Consider the following 20,263-nt stretch of genomic DNA (forward strand, 5'->3'; position numbering starts at 1 on the left):
TTGTGCGGCTCTAACTCCTCCTCACGCCCCAGACAGCGAATCAGCTGCTTTTTGGAGTAGACTTTCAGTAAAAAATGACTTTTCTCGCTTCTAGGCCGTGCCCAAGTGGAAATTCCCCCTAGTTATGTTCACAGAGAGAGCGAGCTCTGAGCGACACCTCCCGCGCTCGCATGCCGCATGGACGCTCACAGACGAGGCCACACCCCTGTGGTTCCACGTGGTCGGCGGCGGGGCCTGAGTTGCTTGGTCTACTTGAGACATGGGTCCAGGGATGGCGGGGACCCCGTCCGGCGGTGAGTTGCTTCACGGCGGGCCTACAGGGTGCAGAGAATTGGCTGGCGGGAGGAGAAAGGGGCGCCCTGGAGCGTTCGGACGGAAAAAAGAGACACCCTCTGAGACCGGACCATGCTTCTTACCCCAGTGGCTAAACCTGGGGGAAATCTAGAAGGATTTTCCTGGGGAACCCAGAAATGCCTCTTCTCAGCTGCTGCTCCCGTCTCACCAAAAGAATCTGACCAAGCGGAGAGTGTATCCCCCGGGTGATGGTGGGGACGGGGAGGCATTCAGATAGAGGATATTTGAGGGTCGCAGGTGGGGGGGGCGGATACTGGTGGGGAGAACTAGGGTTGGGATGGCGGATATAGGCGCGCCTGTGGGGGACCGACAGGATAGAGGAAAGGCGTGGTAAGAGGATTGGGGCGCTCAAGAAGTTGAGACCAATGGACCGATAGGCGCGCCCTGGAGGACTGGACCGGCACAAACGACCATTTCCCCTTCTGCAGGTGCTGCTCGGTTTTCTTGTCCCCCCAACTTTACTGCGACGCCCCCAGCCTCAGAACACAGTCGTTTCTCTTTGGAGGCATTGACCAGCCCAGATACAGAGCTGTGGCTCATCCAGGCCCCTGTGGACTTCGCCCCAGACTGGTAAGAGGTCCCATGCCAACTCCTGGGATCATTTCTCACCCCAGTGGCTGAAGTAGGTGGGGTACTTAAAGGGGCTTTCTTGGGGAACCCAGAAATGCTGCATCTCAACTGCTGTCCCCTGTCCCACCAAAAGAATCTGATCAAGCTTCTGCACTCTTTTCAACTTTCAGCCTCAATGGACGTCTCGTGCCTCTCTCTGGCTCCCAGATTGTGAAGGGCAAGTTGGCAGGCAAGCGGCACCGCTACAGGGTTCTCAGCAGCAGTGGCCCCAGAGCTGGAGGAGAAGCAACCCTGCTGGCCCCCTCAGCAGAGGCAGGAGGGGGACTCACCTGTGCCCTGGCACCCCAGGGCAGCCTGAGGATCTTTGAGGGTCCCCAGGAATCCCTGACAGGGACTCTACTGCAGTCCATTCCTGCAAGTCCCCCACCACAGATCCCCCCTGGCCTGAGGCCCCGGTTCTGTGCCTTTGGAGGCAGCCCGCCGGTCACAGGGCCTGGGTCTGTCTTGGCCCTGAAGTCCCTGGCCTCAGGGAAGAGGAAAAAGAAGAGACACCTGCCAGAAGCCTCAGTTCCTCAGGAGGCAGTGAAGGAGCATGGGGCCCTGGAGGTGGACACAGCTTTGGGGTCCCCAGAGCTGGATGTGGGGAAGAAGAAAAAAAAGCACCAGCTGAAAGAACTAGAGGTGACAGAGCCACTGGCAACAGAGCCCGTTGCTGAGACGTTGGAGCCTCCGGGAGCACTGTCCCCATCCACCACCAAGAAGAGCAAAAAGAAGCCCAAAGAGTTCGTAGAAATGGTCAAGCCAGAAACAGGGATGCCAGAGTCCAAAGAAGAGACGGTGGAGGAGCTAGAACTCAGGGTTAAAAGGGAGCCTCTGGAAGAGACAATCCTGTCCCCCAGAAAGAAGAGGAAGAAGCAGAAGGAGCCAGGAGAGATGGAGCCGGTGGAGGGGACGACAGCGGGGTCTCAGCTGCAGGTGAAGACGGAGCCACAGGAGGAAGCCATCCCACTGCCGTCCTCAAAGAAGAAGAAAAAGGAAAAGAGGCACAAAGGGGTGAGGGAGCCAGGGATGGAGGCGACAGAGCCAGAGGTGAAGCCTCTGGAGCTCGCAGGGGAGGTGATGGAGCCTGAACTGCCACCTGATGTGCAGCCACAGGCTGAGGCAGCTCTGGGATCCCCCAAAAAGAGAAGGAAGAAAGAAAAACAGCAAAATGTGATGATGGAGCCAGGGACAGAGGTGGTGGAGCCACAGGCAGAGGGGATGGAGCCCGAGCTGCCAGGTGCTGCTGAGCCTCAGGCAGCTCTAGCATCCACCAAGAAGAAGAAGAAAGAAAGAGGGCACCTAGCGACTGAGCCCGGGACTGAGATGACTAACCCCCAAGGCGAGATGATGGAGCCTGAGCTGCCAGAGGAGGGGCAGCCTGAGGCCAGGGCAGATCCAGCATCCACTAAGAAGAGGAAAAAGCAGGGCCAGAAAAGCCAGGTGCCCGAGACAGCACCCCAGGAGGCGATGCCAGAGCCCCCGCTGAATCCCGAGTCTGGGCAGGCTGCTCCCACGGGACAGGAGAGGAAGCGGAAGAAGAAGTCACAGCAGGATCCCGTGTAAGCGTCCACCGGGGAAACCGATGACTGCAGCGCAAACAAGCTGAAGGTGGCTGCCTGGGCCATCAGAAAGCGAGAGCAGAGAGCCCCCTCCCACTGACTACACCAGCACGCCAGCCAGAGCCGGCGCCAGAAAAAAGTGCTTTATTATTACACCAAGGACCTCCTTGGCATCTGGGGTCAGTGGGGCACTTTCAAGAAGGGCTCGTGGAAGACATCAAACAGCCTTCGGGCCTGGAGAGGGGGGGAGGAAGAAAAGGAACTGGTCATTAAATGAGCCATTTGTTTGACACATTGGAGTGGGCTTCTGGTTCTTTTTCTCCTCACTTGGAGGGGACATTGTGGGGGCGAGCAGAGAAGTGGTCAGATCTAGATTCTATCCCAGATTGGCTATGTGAGGTTGGGCTGGTTCCCACCCTCTCTGGGCCTTCTGAAACCTCAGAACTTTGGAATCTGCGGTCCCATTTCTTTGGGGCTCCCTCCTGCCCTTAGCCCCTCAAGCCCATTTCCCCAGGCTCTTACCTTCTGGGGTCCCAGACCTGGGCACAAGGACAGATCTTCCCGGGATGCAGCTATGAGCTGTTCCAGAGACTGAGGAAGGTAGAAGCGAATGGTCAGAGGAGGTAAACCCAAAACCTCCCCTGCCCCCAGCTGCTTGATGGGTGTACAATATTCCTGGAGGGCAGGGAGATCCTGCAGGGGCCGGGGGAGGCAGGAAGGATGGGGAGGGGGCACTAGGAGGTAGAAGGAAATAGGTGGGCAGCTTCCTCGAAAAGCAAAGCAGGTATAAATGTCAGTCGGCACACGGGAATTGTTCCTCACCCCAAAAGTAGTCAGGAGGGTCTGACTGTCCGTTTTGTTGACTGACTTGACGGTGGTCAGACATTCAGTCACCTGGAGGGAAAGGAGACGGGGGCAGAGGTGGGAGAAGAAAGGAAACCAAGACTGAGCCTCTGAGGGCGGCACTGGGCCACTGCTGTGTCCCTAGGCTGCTCTGCATGCAGGAAGTGCTCAGGAATGCTTTGGGGGTGTGTTTTTTGATTATGTGTTTTGATGATTAAAAGGTCATCTCAGTGATCCCCAACTAGCTGAGAGGGTGCTGGTCATGGGATGAGAAGATAAAAGCCATTTATCTTGAGCTGGTTCTGCCCTGGGGAAGACTGTAGGCTCTGAAGTTGGACCCGGGTTCAACACCAGGCCCCACTGCCTTCTTCCTGTGAGACCCTGGGCATGGGAACTAACTTCTCTGGGCCTACGTTTTCGAAAAATGGGGGTTCTCACAACACCCTGCACAAGGGTGGCTGGGGGCATCCTCCATTACCCTATCGTTGGAGCCCCAATTCAGTTCATTCAGCAAATATTCTCTGAGTACTCCCTGAGTGTTTGGTGGTGCTGGGGACACGGCAGGTCCGAGACAGCCCCAGCCCTGCCCTCCTGGAGCTCCTAGTCAACTGTGAGAGGGAAATCAGTTCCAGACACAGTGACCCAGATGGGCAGGGCTGAGGGAGCCCAGCGGGGGCACTTGACTGACCTGGGGATCCCGGAAGACTTCCTGGAGAAGGAGGCATTGGAGCTGAGATAGGGGGAAGACCAGATCAGGCAACTAATCAACAGAAGAACAGGAATGGACACAGAAGTGACATAATGAGGAGGTAGGGGGTAGATGGGGCTGCTGGGTCAAACAGGCAGGACCTTGGAGAGAGTGGTGAGGGCACTGGGAGCCATGGGAGGGTTTGGGTGTTTGCTTATTTGTTTAATATTTACTTATTTGGCTATGCCAAGTATTAGTTGTGGCATGCAGGAGGTTTAGCTGTGGCTCTCAAACTGTTAGTTGTGGCATGTGGGATCTAGTTCCCCAACCAGGGATCGAACCCAGGCCCCCTGCACTGGAGCTCAGAGGCTTAGCCACTGGACCAGCAGGGAAGTCCCCACCCAAGGGTTTTGAGCTGAAGAAAGCAGGCTTAGGAAGACCCTGCTAGCTGCTGTTGGGGCAGAAGTGACTGGAAGCTGAGGGTGTGGTTGAGAGGGGAGAGGCCCAGGCAGGGAGGGGAAGGTGCCTCACCCGGGAAACGAAGTCCTGCTCCAGCTTCTCCATCAGGAGATCGGCCGGCTTCTGCTCGTAGGCCTTGTAAGTCTCCAGGTACCGCCCGGCCTCCTCGGGGCTGGGGTGAGAGACATTCGGGTCAGGGGAAGAGGGCAGGGGGGTCATGTTTTACATTAATTTCATTTGCTGATGCTAGAATTCCAAACTTTTAATATAGAGAAATGAATGTTCTTAACCTTGCCTAAATGTCCCCTGGCGGTAACCCCTGCTGGGCAGGCACATCTTGACAGGTCTTTTCTAAGACATGTGGCTAAGGGCCATAGCTTGGGAGCCTGACCAGTGGGGTTCAGGCCCCACTTCCCACCTGAGTTACCAACAATTTTCATCTCCCTGGGCCTTGGTTGCCTCACCCGTCAAGTGGGGTGGATGCTAAGTTCTAAGCGTTAGTCGCTCAGTCGTGTCCGACTCTTTCCAACCCTATGGACTGTAGCCCGCTAGGCTCCTGTGTCCATGGGATTCTCCAGGCAAGAATACTGGAGTGGGTTGCCATACCCTTCAGGGAATCTTCCCGACCCAGAGAATGAACGCCAGTCTCCTGCATTGAAGGCATATTCTTTACCAACTGAGCTACTAGGGAAGAGGGGTGGATGCTAATGACAGTTAAACAAGTCCACACTCTTAAGTGCCATGCCTGGTGCTTAGAAGCCTATTTAAGAAATGTTAGCTACTCTGGGAGGGAGGTTTTATATGCAGCACACCTTCAAAAGGAAAGTTCTAGAAGCTGACTGCTGCAACTAACCTCACAGTCACCATTCATGTTTCCATTAGGCACTGGGTTTTTCTGACATGTAATTAACTGTCTCAAAAGTAGCTGAAACAACTAAATCACTAAACGGGCCTGTCTGTGTGCGGAATAGAGGAACCCAAGTTTATTCACACCAGGAAAAAGCTGGCCTTTTTCCTCAAGTGTTTGTCTTGAGGCATTTTCTTAGCCTTCAAAGTCTAGCTAGAGGACAATGTTTGTTGATTAAACACTGATTTATATTCGCAAAAGAATACTCCTTTTTAAAATTCTGTCTTTCTGTGGGCTTTGTTGCTTTTGCTCTAGTCGCAGAGGGGACTGTTATTGTTCTTAATCATTTGTTCAGGACAGGCTGTATCCACTTCCTCACTTTCACTTTTGTTCCCCAGTACAATGAGGACATTCTTCCACATCGGAAGACAGAGCTCGACCCCACTTACTTTTAAAAAAATATTTATGTCTTTATTTGTCTGTGCCAGGTCTTAGTTGCAGCAGGTAGGATCTTCAGTTGCAGCATGTGGTATTTAGTTCCCTGACTAGTTCAGGGATCGAACCAGGGCCCCCTGCCTTGGGAACACAGAGTCTCAGCCACTGAAGCACTAGGCAAGTCCCTCGACCCTGTTTACTTAATGGGTCCAAAATATTCCCCAGTTTGGATATAAAGACATGGGAAATATTCCCCGTATGGGGGCCTAGCCGCATTCCAGACACTGACCAAAGCCCTTTATCTTCAGAAGCTTCTTGAGAGATCTTGTAAGGCAGTTATTTTCAATCCATGACAATGGAGGGGGGAAACAGACGAGTGGGGTTGAGTCACTTGCCCAAGATCACACAGCCGGGCTCCCCATACGCCACTGTGCTACTTCCCACAGTTAAGAGAGAGCAATTTTTCATACTTGCTTCTGGTTTAATATATAACTAATACATAAGCACATTTTTCTAAGCAGTCAAAAAGTATAGCGGTGACACAGCCCTAGGGAGGACACAGAATGACAAATACATGTACCCTTTGGCCTCAAAGCCCCGCCCTGGGGCTTTAGTGGGAGTATTGCTGTAACAGCCAAACCCTGGAGTCAGCCAAGTGTCCACCAACAAGGGGCTACAGGGAGCGTGCTACACAGCAGAAAAAGGATGTGGGTTCAGACAGTGAGTAGTAAAGGGATAACAAATGAACTACCAAGATGTGAAAAGACGTGGAGGGGAACTTCCCTGGTGGTCCAGTGGCTAAGACTCCGCGCTCCCAATGCGGGGGCCCCAGGTTCAATCCCTGATCAGGGAACTAGAGCTCACATGCAACTAAGAGTTTGCATCCTGAACTAATTATCCCCCATGCGTCAACTAAAAGAGCCTGCATGCCACAACTAAGACCCCATGTAGCCAAGGGAATTTAAAAGAAGACACGGAGAAACCTTAACGAAGCCAGTCTGAAAAGGCTTCCATGAGCTAACAGAAAATATATACTGGTGTCTGTCCCTGTTTCTGACACAGAGCTCCAAACCCCTGTAAATTCCCAAGTGATAAGATCACCAAGGTGGTTCGTTCCCGGGTTCCGGCACCAAAAAACACACACACACACACACAAAAACAAAACAAAACAAAAGATCACCAAGGGCTTCTTCTGTTCCACAGAGGTGACCCTGAGTGGCTCCTAGATGGGGGGTGGTAACTGGAAAGCCCAAGCCAGGATTAGAAGCTTGGAATTTCCCACCCCACCCCCAATCCTCGAGGGGAGAGGGGCTGGAAATGGAGTTAATGAGTGACCATGCCTGTGTGAGAAGCCGCCACAGAATCTCAACACTAATCCTGGGATTTCGGGGGCTCCAGGCTGGCAAGCACATCCACACCGGGAGGGTGACACAGACCCAGCTCCCGGGGACAGGAGCTGCTGTGCTCAGGACCCTCGCAGACCTTGCCCTGTGTACCTGTTTGTATCCTTTAGGGTATCCTGTGATGAACCGGCAAATGTAAGTGTTTCCCTGAGTCCTGAGAACCGTGCTAGCAAACTAATCTAACCTGAGGAAGGGTCATTGGAGGTCTTGACCTGCAGCCGCTGCTCAGAGCACAGGTGACTCCCTGGGCTTGCGACTGGCGCCTGCAGCGTGTGTGGGACGGGTAGCTCTGTGAGTCATTAACCTGGGGGATCCAGGCTTATCTCCAAGAGAGTGTCAGAACTGAGCTAAACCTGAGGAGTGAAGGAGACTCACAGGATGAAGAAGTGCGTTAAAGAGGATGACTATTTTCTGCTTTAATCCCCAGTCAAGTCTCCTGCTAACCAAACCTGCAGGTGCCCGTTTCTTGACATTTTCACCAAATTAATGGGTGAAAAGTAACACCTCGTTCTTTGAAAATTGACATTTCCTGACAAGCTGTATGGCTGACAGTTTTTTCATGCCTTCTTGACAACCTGCTTTAGACTTCGGGCTTTTTTTTGGGCAACACTGCATGGCTTGCAGGAGTTCAGTTCCTCAACCAGGGACTGAACCCAGGCCACTGCAGTGAAAGCCCAGGATCCCCTCACCACTAGGCCACCAGGGAGCTCCTGGGCTATTTTTCTTACCGGTTTGTAGGAGGTCCTTTCTATATATAAATACATGATACATGTTTAAATACATTCCTGTGAACGTAAACATGTAAATATTTTGAACTGTATAAATATAACATTTATATGTAAACATATAAATTAGGGATCTTAGGACTTCCCTGGTGGCGCAGTGGATAAGAATCCGTCTGCCAATGCAGGGGACACAGGTTCGATCCCTGGTCCAGGAAGATTTCACATGACTCAGAGCAACTAAGCCCGTGTGCCACAACTACTGAGCCCGAACTCTAGAGCCCAGGAGATACAATTACTGAAGGGCCTGTGAGCCACAGCTACTGAAGCTGGAGCACCCTGGAGCCTGCGCTCCGCAACGAGAAGCCACCGCTCGCCACAACTAGACAAAGTCTGCAAACAGCAACGAAGACCCAGCACTGCCAAAAACAAATACATAAAGTTTCCTTTAAAAAGAAAAGTAAATTAGGGATCTTAAGTCTTTTTGTCATACATAGCAAGTATTTCCTCTTAGTGTGTCACTTGTCTTTTAACTTTGTCTAGAGTATCACTCGGAGAAGGCAATAGCACCCCACTCCAGTACTCTTGCCTGGAAAATCTCATGGATGGAGGAGCCTGGTGGGCTGCAGTCCATGGGGTCGCAAAGAGTCCGACACAACTGAGTGACTTCACTTTCACTTTTCACTTTCATGCATTGGAGAAGGAAATGGCAGCCCACTCCAGTGTTCTTGCCTGGAAAATCCCAGGGACAGGGGAGCCTGGTGGGCTGCCGTCTCTGGGGTCTCACAGAGTCGGACACGACTGAAGCGACTTAGCAGCAGCAGCAGCAGAGTATCACTTACTCTCCAGCAATTTAAAATTTTAATTTTCTCAAATCAGCCAGACTTTTTCTTTATGGCTTCTGGGTTTTGAGTCTTGCTTTGAAAACCTTTCCCAGCACAAGAACATTATATATATATAGATAGATAGACAGATATGAAAGTCAAAGTCACTCAGTTGTCCAACTCTTTGTGACTGCATGACCTATATACAGTCCATGGAATTCTCCAGGCCAGAGCACTGGAGTGGGTAGCTGTTCCCTTCTCCAGGGGATCTTCCCAACCCAGGGATCAAACCAGGGTCTCCTGCATTGCAGGTGGATTCTTTACCAGCTGAGCTACCAGGGAAGCCATATATATATATGATTTCTTATAATTTCACTGCAGTTTTTCTTTTTATGTCTATAATCATCAAGACTTTGTTCTGATTATGGTGTGAGGAAGGGATCTCTTTTTCCTGTGGAGAACCAATCAAAATGGTCTTTATAAACCTAGACTGGGAATTAATTATTCAGCCAAGTTTTATGTCTAACTCATAAGTGCCTAGCATGGTCCTGGGAATTTCATCTACGTCACCTTCTTTTGTGCCTACAACCCTGTAAGAAAGATATTAAGACCATGGTTTATAGATAAAGAAATTGAAGCCCAGGGGCTCTCCTGGTGGTCCAGTGGTTAAGAATCTGCCTGCCAATGCAGGGGACACGGATTTGATACCTGGTTGGGGAACGAAGATCCCACGTGTCTCAGGGCAACTAAGCCCGTGTGCCACAACTACTGAGCCTATGAGCTCTAAAGCCCAAGCTCCACAGCAAGAGAAGCCACCGCAGTGAGAGGCCCACGCACCACAACCAGCGAGCCGCCCCTGCTCGCTCCATCGCTGCAAGTAGAGAAAGCCCGCATGCAGCAACGAAGCCCCAGCATAGCCAAAAATATATAAAAAATAAATAAAATATTTTTAAAAAGAAATTGAAGCCCAGAGAGGCAGTGCCTGGACCAGGCTCACACAGGACATTCCTGGGAGGAAGAAGGAAGGTCTGGGGGCGGAAGGGGGAAGAACTCTCGGGATGGAGCCTGACCTGAGGGGGAGCCTCCATCTCACCTCCAGGCAAGGATCAGGGTGCAGTCGGCCAGGATGCACATCTTAGCCAGCTCCTTGAGGGCCTTCTGAGGATCTTTCTGAGAGAAGAAAACCAGAATGAGGGATCTGGGAGAAAGCAAGTAGTTAAAGAGTCTTAAAAGCTGAGCACCTTAGGAAGCCAAGAGCCTTTCACTCAACTGACACTCCCTATTCGACGGGGTGCCTGACCCGGGTGGGGGGGGGGGGCAGTCCCAGGACCCAGCAGTGACCAGACCAGCCCTGACGCTGTCTTCTGGGGACTCACAGTCTGATGCCAGGGACAGACCCATCCCTAGACAGTGATGACCCAGAGTGCCCAGGGCTGAGGTGGAGAAGCCAGAGGAGCATCTGTTGTTCCTGGGGGATCAGGGGGAGCTTCCTGGATGAGGGGACATCTGAGCTGGGACCTGAAGGAGGATGAGGAGTGAGGGTAACAAAGGACAGCAGAAAAGAGAATTTCAGACAGAGGAACAGTGTGTGCAAACGAAGGAAAGGGAGAGAGGGCTTGAAGAAATAAAATCCACTGCTATGGGACGTAAGATATGAAATGCAAGGGTGATCGTTGGAAGCTGAGAGATGAGCTGGGAGAGCAGGGCAGGGATTAGGTCACGCAGGGCTTCACACAGGGCACTGAGGAGCTGTAGGGGGTTTGGACCGCGGGTCTGTGTGCTTGAAGAGCCCTCCTCTTGCAGAGGGGCAAAGCTGGAGGACACGAGATGAGAAGAGGCTGGGGCAGAATCCCAGGCAGGAAAAGCAAGGGCCTGGATCGGGGTGGGGCTCTGAGGACAGAGAGAAAGAAATGGGTTCAAGAAGTATTTAGGTGGCAGAGGACTGGGCCTGGCTGAAGGTGGGGTGGTGCGGAAGGAGAGATGGGTAATCTGACCATCCCATCTCCTCGCCAACACAGGTTGCAGCTCAGATAAGAAACTCCCTACTGAGGTTCCGACTTGCATTCCTCCTTGGAAAGGACTCAACACCCACGTGGCAACCAGGAGGCCCAAGGCTCCCCATTTCACAGATGGGGACACTGAGGCCCGGAGGAGTGACCCCTGCTTACCACATCCACCTGGACGAGCAGGACCCGCAGGGCGTAGCTCTTTCCCAGGCTCTGTAGCCGCTGGTGGATGTAGTCTGGGTGGAGGTTGTGGTAGCGGAGGCTGGGAGGTGGGGAGAGAGGGAGGGAGGTTGGAAGGGGCTGAGACACCCCAGAAGCCCTCCTTCTTCCCTCTGGCTGGAGGGCTTGGAGACTGAGGCAGACAGGCTTGCCGGGGTCCGAGGCTCAGAGAGGTTAAGTGTCTTGCCCAAGGTCACCCTTCAAGAAGGGAGCACAGCGGGGCCTGGCAGTGACTCTGGCTCCCTGGAAGGGTGGACCCCCGGACTCTTCACCAAGGAAGAGAAGACCTCTGGGTTTCAAGTGGAGCATAGAGACCCTGGAGAGTGCTCGTTCCCCGGGGGTTAGGGTTGCGGGGCGCTGCACAGCTGCTCTGGGGAAGCAGGGCCCACCTACCCGCCCCCGGGACTGCCTGCTTTGGCCTCTGAGGGTGCTGGCAGGGAGAGGTGGGACAGCTTTGCCACCCAGGAACAAAGGGGCATCTCTGCCCAGCAGCTACCAGCTCCATACCCCATAGGGAGGACAGAACTTAAGAAGTTTCACTTCCCCTGTTTGGCTCTGTCTGGAGAAGGGCCCCCAGGAGTGGAGGGGGGAAACCTGTTTAACTGGTGAAGCTTACCGAAACCTTGGCTCCAGTTCTGAGGGTCTGCGGCATGAGGCCCCTGCCTCCCTTAGAGGCAGGAGTTCCGGCCCCCGGCCTCTCCTTGCTCGGACCTTGGACCTCTGCTCTTGTGCTGGGCACTTACGGGCCAAGATCTCTGCCTCTTTCACGGGGTCACATCGAGGCCCAGAGGTGACAGGACCGTGCCCGGGGGCTCCCCCTCACCCCTAACAGCCCAGAACACCTGGAGCACCCCCCTCCGAGGCCGTCTGGAGGGCGGGCAGCCCCAGCGCTCACCTGAGGAAGAGGGCACAGGTGCTCTGGCCCAGCACGTAGTCAGGGAGCACATCCCCAAACTCCCAGGGCACGTTGCGCACGAACCTCAGCACAGGGTTGCCCCTCTGGGCAGATGGAGGAATGAAGCCATTAGCAGGGGGGCCCTGGGACCACCGCACCCACCGTCACCCCAGGGCCCTCCTCCCGCTTCTGCTCCTGCCTCTGCCCTGCCCCTCCCCACCCTCCTCCTGCTTTGCACTGGGGGCTTCTCCAGCTCCGCTCTCCTTCTCTCCCCAGATCCGCTCCCCCTCAGCCCAGAATGTTCTTGGTGCTGGGGCTCTGACCTAGGCCCCTCCTCCTGGGCCCTATTCTTTAGTCACTTCAGTCATAGCCCGACAGGCTTCTCTGGTGGATTTTCCAGGCAAGAATACTGGATTGAGTGGCCAATTCCTTCTCCGGGGATCTTCCTGAGCCAGGGATGAAACTCACGTCTCCTGCATTGGCAGGTGGATTCTTTACCACTGACCCACCAGGGAAGCCTTCCCTAGCCCTCGGCCTTAACCTAAGGGTCCCTGGATCTCTCTCGGGCTCAGTCTTCTCTCCCAGCCCCAGTTTATGTGTCCTGCGGCCCACTGGACACCTGTCCCCAGGTGTCTACCTCACTGGCCCCCATACCTGCTACCCCTCCCAGCCCCAACTCAGGGATGACCCCACCATCCAGAGACCCAGGGCTTCCCTCTCCCTCCCCTCCCCCAAGTGGGACACCTAGATTCTAAGCATCCCCTAGAAATGCCTCCCCTTCCAGTGCCACGGCTCCGACCCCAGCTCTTCCTGGTCCCCTGCCCCTCCTGGCTACCCTCCAAACAGGAGCCAGACAGCTCTTCCTAAAGCACAAACCTGCCCTTTCCCTGCTCTAAGCCCTGCTCTGGCTCCCCACTGCCCTCAGGAGGAAGCTCCTCACGGTGTCTGTGACCCTCCATAGGGTTAGACCCCTGGCATCTGCTGAGCAGACGCCTCCCTCTAAACATCCCCTCACACTCTACTCTCTACCTCACACTCTACCCAAGATGGAAATACTCTGAGCAAGTCAAGTGCTAATCTATTTATAGGTATCTGAGAACCCGCTTTGTGTCTAAGTCTGACCAAGAGGACACAGATCCCGGCCCCTGTGGGGGACACAGACGTTAAACAAAGGCATCTCGGGGGACTTCCCTGGAAGCTCGGTGGTAAAGAATCTTCCTGCCAATGCAGGAGATGCGGGTTCAATCCCTGGTCTGGGAAGATTCCCCAGAGCCTAGAGGAGCAACTAAGCGCCTGCGCCACAACGACCACAATGATCAAGCCTGCGCTCTAGAGCCTGGGAGCCGCAGCTACCGAGCCCCCGGGCCGCAGCTACTAAAGCCCATGCGCTCTAGAGCCTGCACTCTGCAACGAGAGAGGCCATCTCAATGAGAAGCCCACAGATCGCAACTAGAGAGCCCCCACTTCCCACAACTAGAGAAAGCCTGTGTGCAGCAACAGAGACCGAGCACATTGCCCTCCCAAAAAGTACCTGGGGGATGGACATGTAATCACCAAGGGAAGTGGAATTTGGCTCGAATGAGGGTGTGGATTTGCTCTTGTTGGGGGAGCGGGGTGGTGGTGTGTGGTCAGAGAAGCTGGGGTGGGAAGGGTCTGCAGCCCTGGGGCATCCTGATCTGAGATGCCAGGAGTCATGGAAGGGCTTTGGGTAAGGCAGAGGCAGGATCCGATTTTAATTTTTAAAGGATTGTTCTGTCCACTTCACACCCTCCTAGAATCCAAAAGACCGACAATGACAGGTGGGAAGGATATGGCAGAAATGCAACCTTCATCCAAGGCTGGTGGGAACGTAAAGTGGTGCAGCCTTTTAGAAGACAGTTTGGGGGCGCCTGAGAAAGTTACGCACAGTGTTGCCGCATGACCCAGCCAATCTACACCTAGATAAATACCCAAGAGAACTGGAAACATGTCCACACAAACACTGGTACCTAAATGTTCACAGCAGCATTTTCACAATCGATGTAAAATATAAACTCAAAGGTATATACCCAGTATATACCTAGGATATAAAACCCAAATGTATATACCTAGGATACACCTATATCCTAGAGGCGGAATTGCTGGGCCATATGGTAACTCTGTTTAAACATTTGAGGAGCTGCCAGACTGTTTTCCAAAGTGGCTGCACCGTTTCATATTCCCGCCAGCAGTGTACGAGGATTCCAGGTCCTCCACACCCTCCCCATCCTTGGTATCGTCTATGCTTTTGATTCGAGCCTTCCCCGTGGGTATGAAGTGGTATCTCACTGTGGTTTTGGCTCGTATTTCCCCGATGGCTCACGATTTTGAGCATTGTTTCATGTTCTTGGATCTTACTATTATCATCATGTACTGCTGCTCTCCCTCCAAAATGCCAGCCCCATCAAGGACAGAGAGCCTGGGGCAGCATCAGGTAAACTGACCACCTGTGAGGATTATGAGTGGCTCAGAGGGGCTAAGTCACCTGCCCAGGAAGACACAGCTACAGTGTGGCAGAGCGGGATTCAAACTTGGGCCTGTGTTCAATAGTTTTTGAATAAATGGACAAAACTGGGGTCAGCAGATGTAGCTGCATGAATACAGTCACACCTCCAACCAGAACAGTTGGGGCAGGACTTTCCTGGTGATCCAGGGTTTAAGATTCTGAGCTCCTAATGCAGGGGCCCTGGATTCAATTTCTGGTCAGAGAACCAGATCCCACCTGCTGCAACTAAGACCTGGTGCAGCCAAATAAATATGTATATAAATATCGTTTTTAAAAAAAGAGTTGGGGCATTAGGGACTGAATATCTGTGTCTCCCCAAAATTCAACCCCCAATGTGACAGTTCGTGCTGTGTGCTGCGCCACTTCAGTCGTGTCCAGCTCTGTGCGACCCCAAGAGCTGTAGCCCTGCACGCCCCTCTGTCCATAGGATTCTCCAGGCAAGAATACTAGAGTGGATTGCCATGCCCTCCTCCAGGGGATCTTCCCAAGCCAGGGATCGAACCTGCGGCTCCTGCATTGCAGGAAGATCCTTTATTAGGAGGTAAAGGCAGGTGACAAGGTCATGAAGGCGGAAGTGTCATGAGTGGGATTAGCGTTTCTATAAAAGAGACTCCAGGAGCTCCTCGGCCCTTCTGAAGCTGTGAGGACACAGTGAGAAGACAGCTGGCTATGAACCAGGAAGCAGGTCCTCACTAGACATGGAACCTGCCAGCCCCCTGATCTTGGGCTTCCCAGACTCCAGAACTGTGAGAAATAAATGTTCACTCTTTAAGCTACGAGTCTACGGTATTTTTGTTAGAACAGCGCAAAAGGACTAGGACAAGGGGCATCCTCAACCCACACACACTAGCTGAATGGATGAAGGGCACTGTTGAGAGCACAACAGGTGAAACTCAGACCCTCCTTGCCAACCAGAAAGCCCTCCTTAAAAATGCATTTCCCACCAGAAAGTCCAAAGTCCCACTTCTCCATTCCCGTCCTCACCTGCCGGGGGCTCACAATGATGCTATTGGATTTTGCTCCTGGTTTGGGGGCCTGGTTGGGGGTCTCTTCTGCCAGGGGTTCTGGCCCCACCGGGCGTGTGGCTTCAGCCCCACCTGGAGGTCCAGAGAGGGCATACTCAGCATAGGTCTGAGGGCCTGGCGGGGGTGAGGTCTCCACGGTGGGCAGGCTCCGTGTAGATCTGAATAAAGGCTTAGCCTGTGGGAAGGGATGTGAGAGGGCACCTGAAGTCTGAATCCAGCCACTTCTTCCCCTCCTTGGCCACTGCCACCCTGGTCCCAGCCACCACCTTCTCTCCCTCGGGCCACTGCAGTCACCTCCTCACCAGTTCCCTCACTGGCCCTTACCCCCTCATCTGCTCCCCACACTGAGTCATACCACGCCCCTCCTCTGCTCAGAGCCCGGAGACGGCTCCTGCCTTAGAGTAAAAGCCGAAGCTGTCACCACAGCCCTCCAGACTTTTAAAGAGCTGTCCCTGCCCCCCCACCTCAGAGATCTCACTTTCTCTCTCCTCCCCCTTGGTTTTCTCTACTCCAGCCTCACTGGCCTTCTTGCTGCCCTAAAATGCATCAGGTTTTCTCTCGCCTCAGGGCCTTTGCACTGGCTGTTTCCTTCCACCCCATATCACAGAGCTGGCTCCCTCACCTCTTTTACATCTCAGCAAAGGCGTCATCTCCTCCAAGAAGCCCTCCCTTGACTGTTCTATCTAAAGTAGCTCTCCCTTCCCATCACACTGTACATCCTTAGCTCACTTTCTTTTTCTTCATAGCACACAGGTGGCAGCCAGTACTTAGCACCAGCCAATTGTGTTCCTGTGGGGCTGAGAACTCAGTGCTGCCAGATCCTTTATTTACCAGAAGATGTTAGATGTGCAGACTTATTTCAAAATCGCAAAACCTTCCAATTCTTAAAGTTCAGCAATAAATTCACGCTTTTGCAGAACCCAGGTGCTGACCACGTGAAACATTCCAGAACTAGTCTCCTTGGTATCGGTTTTCTAACTCTGCCTTAGCCCTCCTATGACATTTTACAGACAGGGAAACTGAGACCTGCGTAGGTCAAAGGACTGCCTTCTCAAGGTGACCCAGGCCCCAACATTTCCTAACCCACACGTGGGTCCTACAGGCCCCTTCCTCCTAACCAACGCCCCCAAGCCTCTCAGAGGTTCCCTCATCTCCTAGTCCTACCCCAGGAGGAGGGACCACATCCTCGTCCATAGGAATGAGGAATTTCTTCCTTGTGGGTGGGCCAGCGGGCTTGGGTCCTCCCTCTTCGTCCATCGCAAGCTCCTTCTGGGGCCTGAAAACGAAGGCGTGGTGTTGGGAGCCAATGAGACATCGGCATTCCCCAGCAGGAACCACCCCCCGCCACCTCCAGTCACAGTCGCGGCCCACCGCCGCCCCCCGCAACACCACCCCCCAACCGCAAAATAAAATGCCGGGGCTCGATAGCGTCCAGCTCCAGACACCCAGGGAAGGAGCCAGGTTCTATAAGGCCCCGCCCCAGCCAGCCACCCCCTCCGCCTTGCCCCGCCCCTTACCGGTCCACACTCTCCATTCGCCACGCCCTCCAGGGCCCCAAACCTTCTTTCCTTCCGCCCTCACAGTTCCCCACCTTCCTTTCGCCAGGCCCGACCACTATCCCCAACCATCCGTCCGCCCCGCCCCCAGGGCTGGCACCTGGATGCCTTCCCCTCGCTCCACCTCCTCAATCTCTTAGACGCTGTACCGATTGACTGGCAGCTGCCAATCGCCGCCGGCAGTCTCCACCCCCGACCCCTCTCGCCCTAGCCCGGCTGTCTTAGCTCCCCGAGGACCCACCTCCTTGCCCCCGGGCCGCGAGGAAAAGACCGGAGGGAGATAGAGGCTTCCCACCGCCCGCGCGGCCAGCGCGGCCCCTGGCTCGCCGTACTTCCGGCCTCTCTAGCCCTGTAGCCCGCTCCCGACGTTCCCCAAAAGAGTAGAGGGGCGGTCCTGGCGCAGCTCTCTATGGTCCTGGAGGACTGCAGCTCTCTATGGTCCTGAGGTTTGGGTTGGAGAGAGTTGTCGCCCTCTCGCCCTGAGCGTCTTGGGTTGCCAAGCCGTTTGATTTCAGTGCCCTTATTGAACGCCTCTAGTGTGCCCGGGCTCCGGGCAAGGCTTAAAGGAGAAGAGATGGCAGCATATCAAACTAGGCTCCTTCTCTCTGTACAGACTTGGGTTTGAATCCCAGTTCTGTCATTGACTTGGCCTCAGTTTCCCCGTTCGCTCGTTCTTTAATTCCACGTATGATCCCAGAGTGCCTCCTCTGTTCCTAGCTCTGTGCGAGGCATTGCTAGTGACACAGCGGTAACCAAGGATAACGACAGCCCCGCTCTGCTCTTCTGGAGCTCACAACGCATTCGGAGAGACAGACCGGTTCCCCAACAGGGGCGACCCAGAGTGGGCAGGGCTCGAATGGAGACCCCAGAGGGCCAGGGAGCAGGGTGGGGACAGGGACACCTAATCCAGCCCGAGGGCCAGGAAGAGCTTCCTAGAGGAAGGGACATCTGAGCAGAGACCTGGTTGATGAGTTAGTATTAGTCATTTCCTGAAAGATCGTATCACACTGTTCCAACTTGTAACTCTCTGATTACTAAGAAGAGAGAACATTTTTTCGTGAGTTTATTGCCCTTAAATATTTTGTTTTCTGTGACTTGGTTGCTCATATCCTTTGCCCATTTTAAAAATGGGATTGTATGCTTTTTTTATTACTATTAATTTGCAGGAGTGCTTTATGAATTCCAATCCTGTTAGTCAGTTAAATATATTCCAAACATTTCCTCCCAGTTTGCACTTTATATTTTATCTATTTATGTTCCCCACACAGAAATTCTTAGTTTATGTGCACCTATTTAACAATCTAGTCTATCCTGACTTTTGGTATGTTTAAGAGGCTTGCTATACCCAAGGGGGCTTCCCAGGTGATGCTAGTGGTAAAGAACCCACCTACCAATGCAGGAGACATAAGAGACGTGGGTTCAATCCCTGGGTCGGGAAGAGGCCCTGGAGGAGGGCATGGCAACCCACTCCCGTTTTCTTGCCTAGAGAATCCCATGGACAGAGGAGCCACAGTCCACAGGGCTACAGTCCATAGGACTGCAAAGAGTCGGACACGATCGAAGTGACTTGCCATGGAGGCATGCGTGCCCCGAGGTCATAAATATAGGCTATCATTTTTTTAACACTTTCCTAGTTTTGATTTTCTTTCTGTGTTGAGTCCACATGAGACTTATTTTTGAACATGTGTTAAAGTAGGGATTTCTGATGGATATAGGCAGTTGTCCCAGTACCACTTATTTTATCATTATTATTTTAAATTTATTTCGCTGTGCTGGGTCTTAGTTGTATAACTCAGGATCTTCTATCTTCATTGAGGTATGTGAGATCTAGTTCCCCATCCAGGGTCCCCTACATTGGGAATGTGGAGTCTTAGCCACTGAACCATCAGGGAAGTCCCCAACACCATTTATTTGAAAAGGCAGCTCTGGGAATTCCCTGGCGGTGAAGAGGTTAGGCGGAGAAGGCAATGGCACCCCACTCCAGTACTCTTGCCTGGGAAATCCCATGGGTGGAGGAGCCTGGTAGGCTACAGTCCATGGGGTCGCTAAGAATCGGACAGGACTGAGCGACTTCACTTTCACTTTTCACTTTCATGCGTTGGAGAAGGAAATGGCAACCCACTCCAGTGTTCTTGCCTGGAGAATCCCAGGGACAGAGGAGCCTGGTGGGCTTCCGTTTATGGGGTCTCGCAGAGTCGGACACGACTGACACAACTTAGCAGCAGCAGCAGCAGAGGTTAGGAATCAGCGCCTTCATTGCTGGGATCGCGTTCCTTCCCAGGTCAGAGAATTAAGATACCACAAGCCTCACTGCCAAGCAGCGGCCCCCCCCCCCCAAAAAAAAGAGAGAGAGAGAAAGTCAGTCCTTTTCCGTGGTTTTTTATATTCCACTGTTGTCATCTGTCAAATTCCCATATATCCACAGGTTGATCTCTGACATTTCTATTATATTTCATTGATCTCTATATCTGCTTCTTGCCTCCATGCCAAATTGTTTATTTAGATATGTTTTGATATCATATGAGGGTAGTCTTCCACCTCTGTTCAGTTTCAAATCTGTCTTTACCATTCCTGTCCATTTTCTCTTCTAGATGGACTTTAGTAGCTGCTTTTCTAGCTAGTTCCCTGAGAACTCCTACTGAGATTGGAATGGGAATTGCATTGGACTGATGAATTAACGACAAGAAGATTGACATCTTTTTTGATATCCATGAACATATTGTCTCTCTCTCTCTCCAATGATTTTGCCTTTTGTTAGGAGCCTACTGTAAAATATTTTTTCTAATTAATTTTTATTTCTATAATTGATGCATAATTTCCTGGGCTTCCCTGGTGGTTCAGTGGTATAGAATCTGCCTGTCATTGCGGGAGACACAGGTTCCATCCCCGATCTGGGAAGATCTCCTGGAGAAGGAAATGGCAGCCCACTCCAGTATTCTTGCCTAGGAAATCCCATGGACAGAGGGTTCTGGTGAGCTACATTCCATGGGGTTGCAAAGAGTGGCTGAGCACGCATGCACCAGTGACCCCATTTTAACTTGTCTCTGTAAAGACCTTGAAAGTGAAAGCAGCTCAGTCGTGTCCAACTCTTTGTGACCCCATGGATTGTTTAGTCCATGGAATTCTCTATGCCATAATACTGGAATGGGTAGCCTTTCCCTTCTCCAGGGCATCTTCCCAACCGAGGGATCAAAAACAGGTCTCCCCCACTGCAGGCGGATTCTTTACCAGTTGAGCCACAAGGGAAATCCACAAACACTGAAGTGGGTAGCCTATCCCTTCTCCAGCAGAT

At 52.9% G+C, this 20,263-nt stretch overlaps 2 protein-coding genes and 1 non-coding gene across 5 annotated transcripts; 2 read left to right on the forward strand and 1 right to left on the reverse strand.

Annotated features, from left to right (window-relative positions):
• CD3EAP (CD3e molecule associated protein) lies at positions 14–2,817 on the forward strand. Its single transcript, XM_005692639.3, has 3 exons — positions 14–293; positions 783–924; positions 1,095–2,817. Exons 1-3 carry the CDS (start codon positions 260–262, stop codon positions 2,527–2,529), a joined length of 1,611 nt encoding a protein of 536 aa, XP_005692696.1. The 5' UTR covers positions 14–259; the 3' UTR covers positions 2,530–2,817.
• Positions 2,651–17,327, reverse strand: ERCC1 (ERCC excision repair 1, endonuclease non-catalytic subunit). Of its 3 annotated transcripts, none has more exons than XM_018062600.1 (10): positions 17,213–17,327; positions 16,580–16,691; positions 15,375–15,590; positions 11,867–11,970; positions 10,915–11,014; positions 9,840–9,916; positions 4,588–4,687; positions 3,348–3,419; positions 3,048–3,116; positions 2,651–2,759 (listed from the first exon to the last, which is right to left on the reverse strand). In XM_018062600.1, exons 2-10 carry the CDS (start codon positions 16,670–16,672, stop codon positions 2,706–2,708), a joined length of 885 nt encoding a protein of 294 aa, XP_017918089.1. In that variant the 5' UTR covers positions 16,673–16,691; positions 17,213–17,327; the 3' UTR covers positions 2,651–2,705. The 3 variants fall into 3 exon arrangements, with proteins under 3 accessions (XP_017918089.1, XP_017918090.1, XP_017918088.1); XM_018062601.1 differs by having other exon boundaries at positions 17,072–17,312; XM_018062599.1 differs by lacking the exon at positions 17,213–17,327 and adding an exon at positions 16,933–17,030.
• TRNAG-CCC lies at positions 6,578–6,650 on the forward strand. Its single transcript has one exon. It is a non-coding gene; the product is annotated as a tRNA-Gly (tRNA).

Source organism: Capra hircus, chromosome 18, assembly GCF_001704415.2.
Source record: "Capra hircus breed San Clemente chromosome 18, ASM170441v1, whole genome shotgun sequence".
NCBI lineage: Eukaryota > Metazoa > Chordata > Mammalia > Artiodactyla > Bovidae > Capra > Capra hircus.

Coding starts and splice junctions, on each gene's coding strand:
- CD3EAP (XM_005692639.3), top strand. CDS start 260: ATGGGTCCAGGGATGGCGGGGACCCCGTCCGGCG. Junction 294..782: donor GGCGGGGACCCCGTCCGGCG/GTGAGTTGCTTC, acceptor CCCCTTCTGCAG/GTGCTGCTCGGTTTTCTTGT. Junction 925..1,094: donor GTGGACTTCGCCCCAGACTG/GTAAGAGGTCCC, acceptor TTCAACTTTCAG/CCTCAATGGACGTCTCGTGC.
- ERCC1 (XM_018062599.1), bottom strand. Junction 3,117..3,347: donor CCCTCCTGACTACTTTTGGG/GTGAGGAACAAT, acceptor TACCTTCCTCAG/TCTCTGGAACAGCTCATAGC. Junction 2,760..3,047: donor CAGGTCTGGGACCCCAGAAG/GTAAGAGCCTGG, acceptor CCCCCTCTCCAG/GCCCGAAGGCTGTTTGATGT.